General features: G+C 45.1%; 1 protein-coding gene across 17 annotated transcripts in view; it reads left to right on the top strand.

The window, feature by feature from the left end:
• The window catches only part of TP73 (tumor protein p73), a 362139-nt gene that overhangs the window by 317132 nt on the left and 31877 nt on the right, over positions 1-13130 (top strand). For 12 of the 17 annotated variants that reach the window (XM_063943359.1, XM_063943364.1, XM_063943365.1 and 9 more), the window contains 6 exons: positions 3509-3624; positions 3930-4039; positions 4177-4334; positions 4982-5073; positions 8690-8814; positions 11687-11838. In XM_063943359.1, the coding sequence (XP_063799429.1) occupies positions 3509-3624; positions 3930-4039; positions 4177-4334; positions 4982-5073; positions 8690-8814; positions 11687-11838 (753 nt within the window). The remainder of the gene's footprint in view (positions 1-3508; positions 3625-3929; positions 4040-4176; positions 4335-4981; positions 5074-8689; positions 8815-11686; positions 11839-13130) is intronic. The other 5 variants (XM_063943354.1, XM_063943355.1, XM_063943358.1 and 2 more) reach the window with 5 other exon arrangements.

Consider the following 13130-nt stretch of genomic DNA (forward strand, 5'->3'; position numbering starts at 1 on the left):
GAGGTAACATTATGGTTAAAAAGGGGCAGACTAGATGTGCCAAATGGTTCTTATCTGCCGTCAACTTCTATTGTTTCTATGTAAGGAGCAAATTTGCACTTTGGAAAAACCAAGTGATTTATAATATGTGGACAGATTTAGAGTTGGGAGGGACGTGTCCTAGTTGAACTCTAAAGGGCAGTGCAAAAATAAATCTATCCAGCATTAGTGGGCTACATGCAGAAGCTGCCAGTATGTAGTGTACCCCGCATGCTAAATAAATAAATGTATTTGCCCCCCTTGCATCGCATTATGGTTTGCCGTGGTGCAACGTTACTTGCTTTTATTGTTTTTGGGTGTCATTCTGAGTTGATCGCTAGCTGCCATTGTTCGTAGCGCAGCGATCAGGCTAAAAATCTGCACTTCTGTGCATGCATATGTGGCGCAATGCGCATGTGCGACGTACTTTCACAACAAACGATGCAGTTTCACACAAGGTCTAGCAACGCTTTTCCGTTGCACTGCTGGCCGTGGAGTGATTGACAGGAAGTGGGTGTTTCTGGGAGGTAACTGCCCGTTTTCGGGGAGTGTGTGTAAAAACGCAGGCGTGCCTGGGGAAACGCGGGTGTGGCTGGCCAAACGCAGGGCGTGTTTGTGACGTCAAAACAGGAACTAAATAGTCTGAAGTGATTGCAAGGTAGGAGTAGGTCTGGAGCTACTCAGGAACTGCTCGAAAATATTTTGGTGCCCTTCTGCGATCCTTTCGTTCGCACTTCTGCTAAGCTAAGATACACTCCCAGAGGGCGGCGGTTTAGCGTTTGCACGGCTGCTAAAAGCAGCTAGCGAGCGATCAACTCGGAATGAGGGCCTTTGTCTTTTTGCTTCGCTTCTATCTCTAAATCAGCCCGATTGTCTCCTAGTTATATACAGTACTATGCTAAAGTACCTGGTTGTAAAAAGACCAGCGAGAACACGTGCGGGGAACAATTGTACAGCGAAGGGAAGACTTTTAGAAGAATTGGCTCTGTGCTCATTGTGAAGGAGATTAATGAACAAATAAAGGAAAAAAATGTAAATAAATATATTTCTCTTCTAACATAGGCTCGGAATAAATGCCCGAATGCAGACCCCAGACTATGGGGGGGATTCAGACCTGATCACTGCTGTGCATTTTCGCACAGCAGGCGATCAGGTAGTAACTGTGCATGCACCGCAATGCGTACGCGCGTCGGACATCAACAAAGGGCATGGCCATTTAGCGACGGGATGGTGTGAAAAATCCGATCGCACAGGCGTTCGCAAGGTGATTGACGGGAAGAGGCCGTTTACTGGGAGTGTCCGGAAAAACGCAGGTGTTCCCAAGCGTTTTCAGGGAGGGTGTCTGACATCAACTCCTGCCCCGATTAGCCTGTTCTCATCACACTCTAGGAGTAAGTCCTGGGCTGCGCAGAGACTGCGCACTCTGGATTTTTGCAGCTCGCCGTACACATGGGATCGCACACTTGCACGGCAAATTTACACTCCCCCTTGGGCAGCGACTATCTGATCGCAGGACAGCAAAGTTTGCAGCCCAGCGATCAGGTCTGAATCATCCCCTATGTCTTATTGTTACAATAAATGAACTCTGCACACCTCTGTTTCCTTCCATTCTGTAGTGCCGGGAGTCTAATGATGGAATCCTGCAGTAGGTCTCAGTAGCAGGATATAGGAGAGAAGCTTGGGCGCCTGCCTTTATGGCATGTGGATACATAGTCTCACGTACTGTAGTTGCTGAGTGGGTGTTGCTGATTACGTGTAGCATCTTTCATAATTTGTGATTAATCATGAACAACGCGAGCTAGATTTGGCTTTTGGGCCCCTATGCCAGTTTTCCAAACCTCCGCACCGATCCACCCTGCCTTATCCAGTGGGAACTGTGTCTCGTCATGTCTCAGATGCTTCCCATCTACCAACCCATTATTGAATTAAAGAGAAGAGTGCATTGATGAGAAAAGAAAGATCATACTGTATTACATGTTAATAATAAAATGTCATGTTATCATATGTTTCATTGAAGGCTACATTGACTGAGCATCACTTCAGATATAAAACTGGGGGGGGGGGGATTCCCCTCTCCCTCTCCCTCTCCCTGGTGGTCGTTGAGTAGACGCATAGAATTATGCAAGGCATCCGAACTGCAGCTGTCAATCATACGGTTGTCCCTTCCCCAAACTCAATAAAAAACATATATTGCTTCCAATTAGAGAGTTAACAGACATTTTTGTTTTGTTGGCTTTTTCTCATCCAAGGTGCTTTGGTTCAAGTTTGAAGCATCGTCATTAAATGTAGTTGAGTATTTCCTTCTGTCACACTAACACAGTCATTGATGGAGGCATAAAGTAAAAATGGCAAAACAAAACATGTCAGTTTTATTCTTTATTATCACTGGTCATGTCCCATTTGTAAATGCACTAGGAGACAGCAAGCCAATCGCTTAGGCTCTGGCATCTGCACAAACAAAGAGCAGCTAATCCAGAGCTGCATGAAATTCCCACTTTGTGGAAGGAGCTTGTGACCTTTAGTGGTCAAAGTTACACAACTATGAGGCACACAGAGTCGTATACAGCTCCGTGGCAAACCTGCTTGCAGGGTGGGGCCAGTGCCACTGACAATCAGTGATGACTGTTCTCTGCAGAGAGTTTATTTCTTTATTAACAATTCCTTATATAGTACCAGCATATTCCGTTGCGCTTTACAATGGCGAACAAAACAGTAATAAAACAAGACTAGGTAATAACAGACAGAGAGGTAAGAGGGGCCTGCTCGCAGCCTTACAGCCTATAGGGAAATAGGCATTGAAAGGCATCTGCATGCTGGTCATATCAAATAAAACGGGATGCAGTCAATTTACCTACAATCAAAATCCCGACGGTCAAAATGCAGACAACCATTGACCGACGGTCAAAATCCCGACAAGGTCGAAATACCGACATTTAAAATGTCGACAGGTCAAAAAGTCGACATGGGTTTTTCATGATTTTTCATTGAAACCGACTTGTTCATACTTTACTATCCCAGTGGACCTGGAGAAGGAATATAACAGGAGGAGGAATATAACAGTGTGCTGAGCGCAGCGAAGCACCGTGCCCGAAGCATGGTGAGTGCAGCGAGGCACCGTGCCCAAAGCGAGGGGACGCGGTACACTTATACGGTGTCCATGTTGACCTATTTCGACATACCAAAAACAATGAAAAACTTGTGTCGACTTTTTGACCTGTTGACAGTTTAAATGTCGATATTTTGACCTTGTCGGGATTTTGATTGTAGGTATTTCATACTAAACCCAATAAAACACCTCTCTGAGTTCTGATATATTATTTAGGGCAGTCGTATAGTATCTAGGGCTGAACTTGCTTGCATTTAAATTCACTGACCCAGAACTAAGAGTCTGCTCTTCCATCTAATCATACTTCACTGAGAACACAGATTACATTTTTATTATCTTTTCATTTCGTAGTCCACTTTATAATAATTGTGTTGCCATTTCTAGGTCAGGCAGCACCAGCCAGCCACCTAATCCGCGTGGAAGGAAATAATTTGTCACAGTACGTAGATGACGCAGTTACCGGTAGACAAAGTGTAATGGTTCCATACGAGCCTCCGCAGGTAACGCCCCCAATCACTGCATGTATACATGAGATGATGTTGTCATTATTCCTGTATATTATACAATATGACATTTTTATATGAATTTATTTCAAGTATACGTAGTTAATGTCACAAGCAGTATATGCTACGTTGGATATTATTGTTTTCCAAAAATGCAGTCAGCCAGTGATCTACTGTAACATAAAGACATGTGGGTAGATTTTGTATAATATTATTGGCAGATAATTGCCTATTTGTCGTTGTTTTTAGTAGTAAATATGTATGTTCTTTTATGTTTTTTTTTTTTTTTTTAACCTTTTCAGGTCGGCACGGAGTTCACCACTATACTGTATAACTTTATGTGCAACAGCAGCTGTGTGGGAGGGATGAACAGGAGACCCATTCTCATCATTATCACTCTAGAGACGAGAGAGTGAGTGCTCTACATTGATTATTACACATAGAAGCGCAGAATAAGAAATTATTTGTATTGAAATGTAGAGGGAGGAGAATAATGGATTATATGGAATGCAATGGAAAGTGAATACCGGTAATTGCATTGTTTTATAGTGGACAAGTATTGGGCAGGAGGTCGTTTGAAGGGCGGATCTGCGCCTGCCCGGGCAGAGACAGGAAAGCCGATGAAGACCATTTCCGGGAACAGGCAGCGTTAAATGAAACGGCGGCAAAAAATGTGAATGCCAACAAGCGCAGTGAGTGTACGATAAGTATGACATTTCATTTCATCTGATATACATGTGTGTTCATTTTGATGCTCTCTGCTGCTCAATGTCAGTACTACAAGTAAATATTATTAGAGAGAGATTGTATAATAGAGGGGTGGTCATAGACTAAGTGCCAAACAATATCTGAATCAGGAAGAGCCATACCCCTCATACCTCCCCACATGCCCATCAGACCTCAACACAGGCCCTCTGACCTTCCCTCATCCTCCCCACATGACCCTTGCATGCTTATCAAAACTCCTCACATGCCATCAGACCTCTCACATGTACCCAACATGTCCATCAGACCCCCCTTCCTGTACCTCAGCTATAAGGAACAAAGTACAGGCCCTGCCGCTAATATCCTGGCTCATGCATTGTAACTAACACAAGAAAACAGCTTTAGCAACTATGCCTTAGAAGGGTCATAAAACATACTACAACTACTGTATCTTGGCCAGGCGGGTGTTTTTTTTACACATCTATTCCCGGCTTAGCATTTGTAAAATGTTGGACAAGTTTTGTTCTTTGTCAGTCAGGTGGTTTGTGTTTTGTCTACAGTCTTTTGCCCTAGCTTCATTGTGTCTTGTAAACAGTCTCTCAATCTGCATTTGTGAGTTACTAAAGTATCCCCCCCCCCCCTCTATCAGCAGCCTGTAAACAGAGTCCCCAGGGAGTGCAAACACTTGGTACAAATATCAAGAAGAGACGACATGGAGAAGAGGAGATCTACTATGTACCTGTGAGTAAAGGGGAGGAGCCAGCCGCTGTCCCTCCCTGGGTCAGGGGGGGAGGGAGGGTCCTATAATAATTTATACAACCGCAAGAGAACCACACAGAGGGATACTTATAAATCAAACAGAATGTTAAAATTGCAGTAACATCAAAATACATTTGCCGATGGTGTACTTTTTTCTCTTACGTCCTAGAGGATGCTGGGGTACATATTAGTACCATGGGGTATAGACGGGTCCACCAGGAGCCATTGGCACTTTAAGAGTTTAATAGTGTGGGCTGGCTCCTCCTTCTGTGCCCCAACTACCAAAATCAGATCTTATTTTTTCATTATAGTAATGATAAATCGTTTATCACTTGGTATTCTTCCTATGAAATGACAAAGAATACAGAAAAATTACTTAACATGATTCTTATCTAGGTTATTATTACGCACTAGTAAAAGCCCAATATGCCCTGACATGTAATTCCAGTCATTTGTTTTGAAAAAACATGTATACTTTAGTAGCAATAGAGGAAAGTTACATGTGTAATAAGAAAACAGTATGTCAGCTTTTTAAATGAAAGTGGTTCTTCAAGATTTCCTGCGTAAAACCGGATTAAAGTTTCTGACAGCAGCTACCATAAACTAGGGATAGATATCGATGATCTACGCCCAATGTTGACTATTTTTGATAGGAGAGAACCAGATTATTAACAGTTTACTATATAGTGCAGCCAGTGGCGGAACAAGCAAGCGGTGGGCCCAGGTGCAACAAAATGCTTTGGGGCCCCCCCCCCCATCCCATCCAAGTCCACCCCATGGGCAGTGCGCGCCGTAGGCGCGCGCAAAAATACATAGTGGCGTGGCTTCGTGGGGAAGGGGTGTGTCCACAAAATAATACCAATTCATAAAACGGTGCACAGTAGTCTCCATTCTTCAAATTACGCCGCACAGTAGCACCACTACACCAGGTAGAGACCCTTTTACTCCTTACAGCGAACAGATTCCCCTTTTTACACATAACGGCAGACAGTGTGCACTTTTTACACATAACGGCAGACAGCGTGCCCTCGTTACACATAGCGGCAGACAGCATACACTTTTTACACAATGGCAGACAGCGTGCCCTCGTTACACATAGCGGCAGACAGCGTGCCCTCGTTACACATAGCGGCAGACAGCGTGCACTTTTTACACATTACGGCAGACAGCGTTCCCATTTTACACATTACGGCAGACAGCGTCCCCATTTTACACATTACGGCAGACACCATACACTTTTACACATAACGGCAGATAGCGTGCCCTTTTTACACATTACGGCAGGCAGATTCTACCTTTTTACACATAGCGGCAGGCAGATTCCCCATTTTTATACATAGCGGCAGGCAGATTCCCCATTTTTATACATAGCGGCAGGCAGATTCCCCATTTTTACACATTGCGGCAGGCAGATTCCCCATTTTTACATTGCGGCAGGCAGATTCCCCATTTTTACACATTGCGGCAGGCAGATTCCCCATTTTTACATTGCGGCAGGCAGATTCCCCATTTTTTACATTGCGGCAGGCAGATTCCCCATTTTTATACATAGCGGCAGGCAGTCCCCCCTTTTTACACATTGCGGCAGGCAGTCCCAACAAATAAAAAAAGAAAGAGAAAGAAAGAAAGAAAGAAAGAAAGAAAGAAAGAAAGAAAGAAAGAAAGAAAGAAAGAAAGAAAGAAAAATTATACTTACCCTCTCTGTTGGCTCAGGCTCCTCGGTGCAGCTTCCCGGGCAGTAGAGAAGAAGGAGGAGGGAGGTGAAGGAGGGAGCCGCAGCAGCGCTGTGTTACTGGTGGAGGCGCTGCTGCTGCTGCCCCTCTGCTTCCCTATAGGCTGTTCTCAGAGACAGCCTATAGTGAAGCAGAGGAGCAGCAGCAGCAGCGCCTCCACCAGTAACAAAGCGCTGCTGCGGCTCTCTCCTTCACTGAGAGACTGTGACCTGTTTGTATATGAGGGAGGGAGGGACGGACCCTCCTCCCTCCTTCGTGTGCGGGTGGCCAGATTCCAGAATCGTTCCTTATGACGGGCGGGTCACGGGAGCGCTGGTGTGCGGCTGCGGCATGACATACAATGAGTCATTGTGACTCATTCATGTAATGCCGGCCGGCGGCTGTGGGCCCTTGAGTGCGGCGGGGCCCCAGTGCAATGCACTGCCTGCCCCGCCAGTAGTTCCGCCCCTGAGTGCAGCATATTCCATTGTGCTTTACACTTGGTTTCCGGTCATCGATGGTACAGAACCTCCCTATTTTTTTTTTTTGTACTACATGGTGTTGGGACACGGAGCATAGCTCTGTCCCCTGCCATCTATGAAACCCCGCCCCCAGGCTCTGATTACTCATTGATAATTAAAGCAGGAATGACCATCGCTGGGTGAAACCATTGATAGTTCCCTTAAAGATAGTTTTATACCATTGAGGTAAACCCACCAATGGCCATCCCTACCGGAGATTTACAAGGGAAGGTGTGATTACATCTGAGATTGGGAATAATGAGGCAGCGGTCTCAGGTACCAGACTGAGTGCAGGCAAATTTAGGGAATTATTTTATAAAATCTTATTGAAGCATAAATCTAAATCTATGTTTCTCACTCTGTTCTCAGGGTTCCTGACAGATCATGTTTTCCAGATCTCCTAGCTGGGGCACAGGTGTATTTATTATTAACTGTCATATTTTTATAAAAATCTATCGGTAAACTGGAAAGCCTGAACTGCTGGGGGTTCTGAGAACCGAGTTTGAGAAACTGTTGGCATCTACTTTATTGGCAGGTCTGATAATGTTTAAAGACACACAATATTTTCCTTTTAAAGTGTAGACAACTTCTATACATAGTTTTACAGTAGTTTGTATAGGGGATGAGTGGGCTGAATTGTATCTGCCACATCGAGAAGCAACGGGCTTGGCACACCCATAGTGGTAGCACAAATGGTTTGCCATGGCTGGCCACAGTGCCCCGTACAGCCCTTCACTGAAAATTCCTGAGATTCTGAAAACTCTTGAGGTTGAGCTTTACTTTATTCTCTCAGCTGAGTCTGTCAGATCCAGTAGCGCCCTCTGCTGTTGCATGACCTCAGGATGTCACAGGTTGGAGAACTTTTAATTCTACCTTATACTCTGCCCTCAATGTGTCTTGTATACAGATTTGTATGACATCAGTTCATTGTTACATTGTATAAAGAGTGAGTAATGTAAGCAGCTTTCGTAACTTCTCCCTGATTACTGAGCTAGAGAGTGTTGTCAGATTCCTGTCCTGTGTTCAAGCTTGTCGTGACGGTTGGTTCTATATCGGAGGGGCTGAAGGGACCTTGTGACGTATTGAGGGGAGGAGCTACGTCACCAGGGGGAGGAGCTACGGGCGAACAGGGTACCCGAAAAGTACGCTCGCCACGCTTCGGGCACGGTGGCTCGCTCCGCTCCGCTTCGCTCACCACCTAATTACTAAAGGTAATAGTTGGTGGCGTGGATAGTAGAGGAACTATCCCGCTGGCCTAGCTCCTCCCCCTTGCGTCGTAACTCCTCCCCCTTACGGAAAAGGTCCCTTAGCCCACTTGATTCTAGCATCTACCTTGTCATGACTTCTGTTCCGTCTCTTCTTCAGGTTCGTGGTCGGGAGAACTTTGAAATCTTAATGAAAATAAAGGAAAGTCTGGAGCTGGTCGAGTTAGTGCCGCAGCAGTTAGTAGACTCTTACAGGCAGCAACAGCAACAGCTTCTACAGAGACAGTAAGGAATGGCTGTGCATGTACAGATGATGTGACGCATTACATTGTAACATTGGGGGTCATTCCGAGTTGATCGCTCTCTGCCGTTTTTCGCAGCGCAGCAATCAGGTTACTACTGCGCATGCGTATGCACCGCAATGCGCACGCGTGTCATACGGGTACAAAGTGGGTCGTTGCTGGGCGATGGTTTTAACGAAGAATCCATTCGCACAGCCAAGGAGATTGACTGACAGGAAGAAGGCGGTTATGGGGGTCTACTGACCGTTTTCTGGGAGTGTTTAGGAAAACGCAGGCGTGTCCAAGCATTTGCAGGGCGGGTGTCCGATGTCAATTCCGGGACCGGACAGGCTGAAGTGATCGTAAGGGCTGAGTAAATTCTGATCTACTCAGAAACTGTAAAAAACTTTTTCGTACCACACGGCTGTACAGGCGTTCGCACATATGCAAAGCGAAAAAACACTCCCCCGTGGGCAGCGACTATGCGTTTGCACAGCTGCAAAAAGTAGCTAGCGAGCGATCAACTCGGAGTGACCCCCATTGTCCTTTTACAGACACAACCTATAACTGCACCTGTCCCCTAAGCAGGCCGGGGAAAAGACACTGTGCTATCACTGGCTTATTCTGAATCGCAGAGATACAACAGCTCCCGCTTTCATAGGATGATATTGATAAATGGGAATATACAAAGGAATATTGGTTGCAGACGCTTTGCTGAATGGACAAAAACAAACATATAGGATACCACTGAACCAGCGCTGCGTGGAGGTCAATAGATTCGTATTCATACAATTTCCTTCTTTTAACTCAGTGGACCCAAAAAAAAGAGGAAATATAGAAGAGCATAGTGCAGTACCTTCTATTAAAACAAATTTAATATCACAGAATCACATTACACAGAACATTTAAAAATACAATAAAATGGTGGTTAGCTGAAATAAACCACTTTCTATCACTGTAGTTACACAGCAATTATTGTGATGGCATTCAATGGTGGACTGAATCCTGTATAGGTAAGGGCAATGGGTAATTACCAAATGCAGGTAGAAACTGGCACAAAACAGTTCCACAAGCGTGTAGACATCAGGTTTTCCAGCTGCAGCAGGAGAGCTATTCTGGTGTCCGTCCGCCTCCCTTATTTGGCATCGATCGTACCACGTCCTCCTTTCACAGGTAAGTCCACCGGGGCACCCACGCGTTCCGACCCTGCCTGGGTCTTTTTCAAGGTCAGCTCCCTTTGTGAATGCCTTCCCTATCTCTCAATCCGGTTTAAAAATCCCTCCCTCTATTCCAATTAATCCCGGCACAGCTGGTCGCTATACACAGTAATTACTAATAGTCTTTGACACTCGTGTGCCAGGAACACCCCTCTATGACGCCCTCCCCTAATCTCCAATCAAGGCAGAGAACAGCTCCCATAGTCCGGTCACATGATCAGGAGAAACGCCCTCATATGACATAATATCCGTCTAGTAAAGTAATATCCATCTCCAAAAATAATAGAGATTAAAGTAGTCCGGCTTTTTGAACTGATCTGCGTTACTATAGTAACTACTGACGCCAATACAGCAGGCACACCGATGCAGTTGACACGTCCCTGAATACGAAAGCCGTTACTATGACAATGAACACAATCAAAGTTACGGCCAGATGACGGGATGGCGCGATGACGTATATACCAACGTGATCTGCGCTACGGCGCAATGACGCATTATCATGTGACTCAAGTTGGTCACATGACTGGACTACGGTAGCCGCTTTTTACTCTTATTGGAGATTTGGGAAAGTGTCATATGAGGGCGTTTCTCCCGATCATGTGACCGGACTATGGGAGCTGTTCTCTGCCTTGATTGGAGATTAGGGGAGGGCGTCATAGAGGGGTGTTCCTGGCACACGAGTGTCAAAGACTATTAGTAATTACTGTGTATAGCGACTAGCTGTGCCGGGACCCATTGGAATAGAGGGAGGGATTTTTAAACCAGATTGAGAGATAGGGAAGGCATTCACAAAGGGAGCTGACCTTGAAAAAGACCCAGGCAGGGTCGGAACGCGTGGGTGCCCCGGTGGACTTACCTGTGAAAGGAGGACGTGGTACGATCGATGCCAAATAAGGGAGGCGGACGGACACCAGAATAACTCTCCTGCTGCAGCTGGAAAGCCTGATGTCTACACGCTTGTGGAACTGTTTTGTGCCAGTTTCTACCTGCATTTGGTAATTACCCATTGCCCTTACCTATACAGGATTCAGTCCACCATTGAATGCCATCACAATAATTGCTGTGTAACTACAGTGATAGAAAGTGGTTTATTTCAGCTAACCACCATTTTATTGTATTTTTAAATGTTCTGTGTAATGTGATTCTGTGATATTAAATTTGTTTTAATAGAAGGTACTGCACTATGCTCTTCTATATTTCCTCTTTTTTTTGGGTCCACTGAGTTAAAAGAAGGAAATTGTATGAATACGAATCTATTGACCTACACGCAGCGCTGGTTCAGTGGTATCCTATATGTTTGTTTTTGTCTATTTGGAAGTGGAGGGTGGAGAAACCCCTTTATAGTTTACCTGGATAGCAGCTGTGAGTAGCGCACTGTCACCCTTCTACCCTTGCATAGTGCTTTGCTGAATGGTTACACTACATAGAGTACAAATAAAAACGCCATACTGATAAATAGTGTATGTCCTGCCTCTGAGTGGGGAACGCATCTGTATGGGGGGATGTAGGGGATAGGTGTCTCGTCATAGCATGAAATATACCTGTGTGTTTCTATGGATACATTTTTACACTGTAGAAGATACAGCATTATTGGGATAAGATCCCCTTTGAGTATAAGCAGAGTGATAGCACCAGGAATAATATGATGCTGTCTTACAGTGCACACCTGCAGTCTCAGTCATCCTACGGCCCTGGACTCTCTCCCATGAATAAGGTCCATGCAGGGATCAACAAACTGCCATCCGTCAACCAGCTGGTGGGGCCGCCAAACCAGCACAGCGCAAACGCAGCAGCGGGAATGATGCCTATGGGTAAGGACTGTTTCTCCTGGCTTCCTAGTATAATGCCTCATAGCGGTTATAGGTAACAGGCAGTATTTTACCAACCTGTCATACATAATGTAATAATAATGACATATGCAGCAGTGTAAGAAGGAAATATATCTGCTGGGATAAAGCTGGGTACACACCTGTGCAATTTTTGGGCCATTTTGGTCTTGACATGTTCTTTGGATATTGAAAGAGTGTGTATGCACCTTCGGTCATTTTTTTGTCAGAAGTAACCTGGAGAATTGAATGATCAAATGTTATATACTGTCTAATAAGGTGTGGTATGTGTGACCGACGGTCAGCATACCGACAGCGGTATCCCGGCAGCGGAATGCCGGTGGGGCGGGCGTAGCAAGCCCCTTGCGGGATTGTGAGTGGGCAGGATGTAGTAGGCGGTATCGTCCGCCGCTCACATAACTGCAACCTTCTTAATATTCATCCAATTAGACCAGGCTATATCAGACCAAACGTGTAAACTCTTCAAATCGTTCTTGTGATTCTCCACCAGCAGCAGTGGCGCCACCTCTATGACCGTGTGCAATTACACCTGTCTGAAGTCTTGCTATGTACTCTCGTGTAAACTTTCCTTCATGAAATACAGCCATGTGGTGGTACACATTCCCCCTTTTATCATTTGCCACTACTGCATTTGGCCTACTTATACAGAAATACAGTACACTATTTATCACTTACTAAACTGCTCTCTGCTAGCAATCATGGTATGTACTAAAGTATAGCAAATACTCCTTCCTACAGAACCTATATGTAGTATGTACATGGAAGAATACCTGGACAAATGTATAGTTAGTTACTCTTCCCATTATTCAGTACACCTGTGTTTACCCTGCAACTCTACACCAGTTCATGTACGATTTATGGCATACTAATATCATCTGCTCTCTTACTGGAGTTGTGTACTGTAATCACGCCCCTTTCCCAGCTCATTATGGTAATACTTGGCAGTGCCATAACTATACATTTTAGCGCTGTGTGCAAGAAACAGCATCAGCGCCCCCCCTACCCTATAGGAAACAGGGCCAGGGGCCTGCTTTCATTGGGAAGGGGCGTGGCCACAAAATAATATTACACTGTACAGAAGCCTCCATTATTCAAATTACAACGTACAGTAGCACCACTTACACACATTACACCAGGTAGAGCCCCTATTACACTTTACACCAGGTAGAGCCCCCTTTTACACATTAAGGTAGGTAGAGCTCCCTTTTACACTTTATGGCAGGCAGAGTCCTCTTTTACGCATTACGGCAGAGTCC

This window comes from Pseudophryne corroboree, chromosome 10 (genome assembly GCF_028390025.1).
Source record: "Pseudophryne corroboree isolate aPseCor3 chromosome 10, aPseCor3.hap2, whole genome shotgun sequence".
Classification (NCBI taxonomy): domain Eukaryota; kingdom Metazoa; phylum Chordata; class Amphibia; order Anura; family Myobatrachidae; genus Pseudophryne; species Pseudophryne corroboree.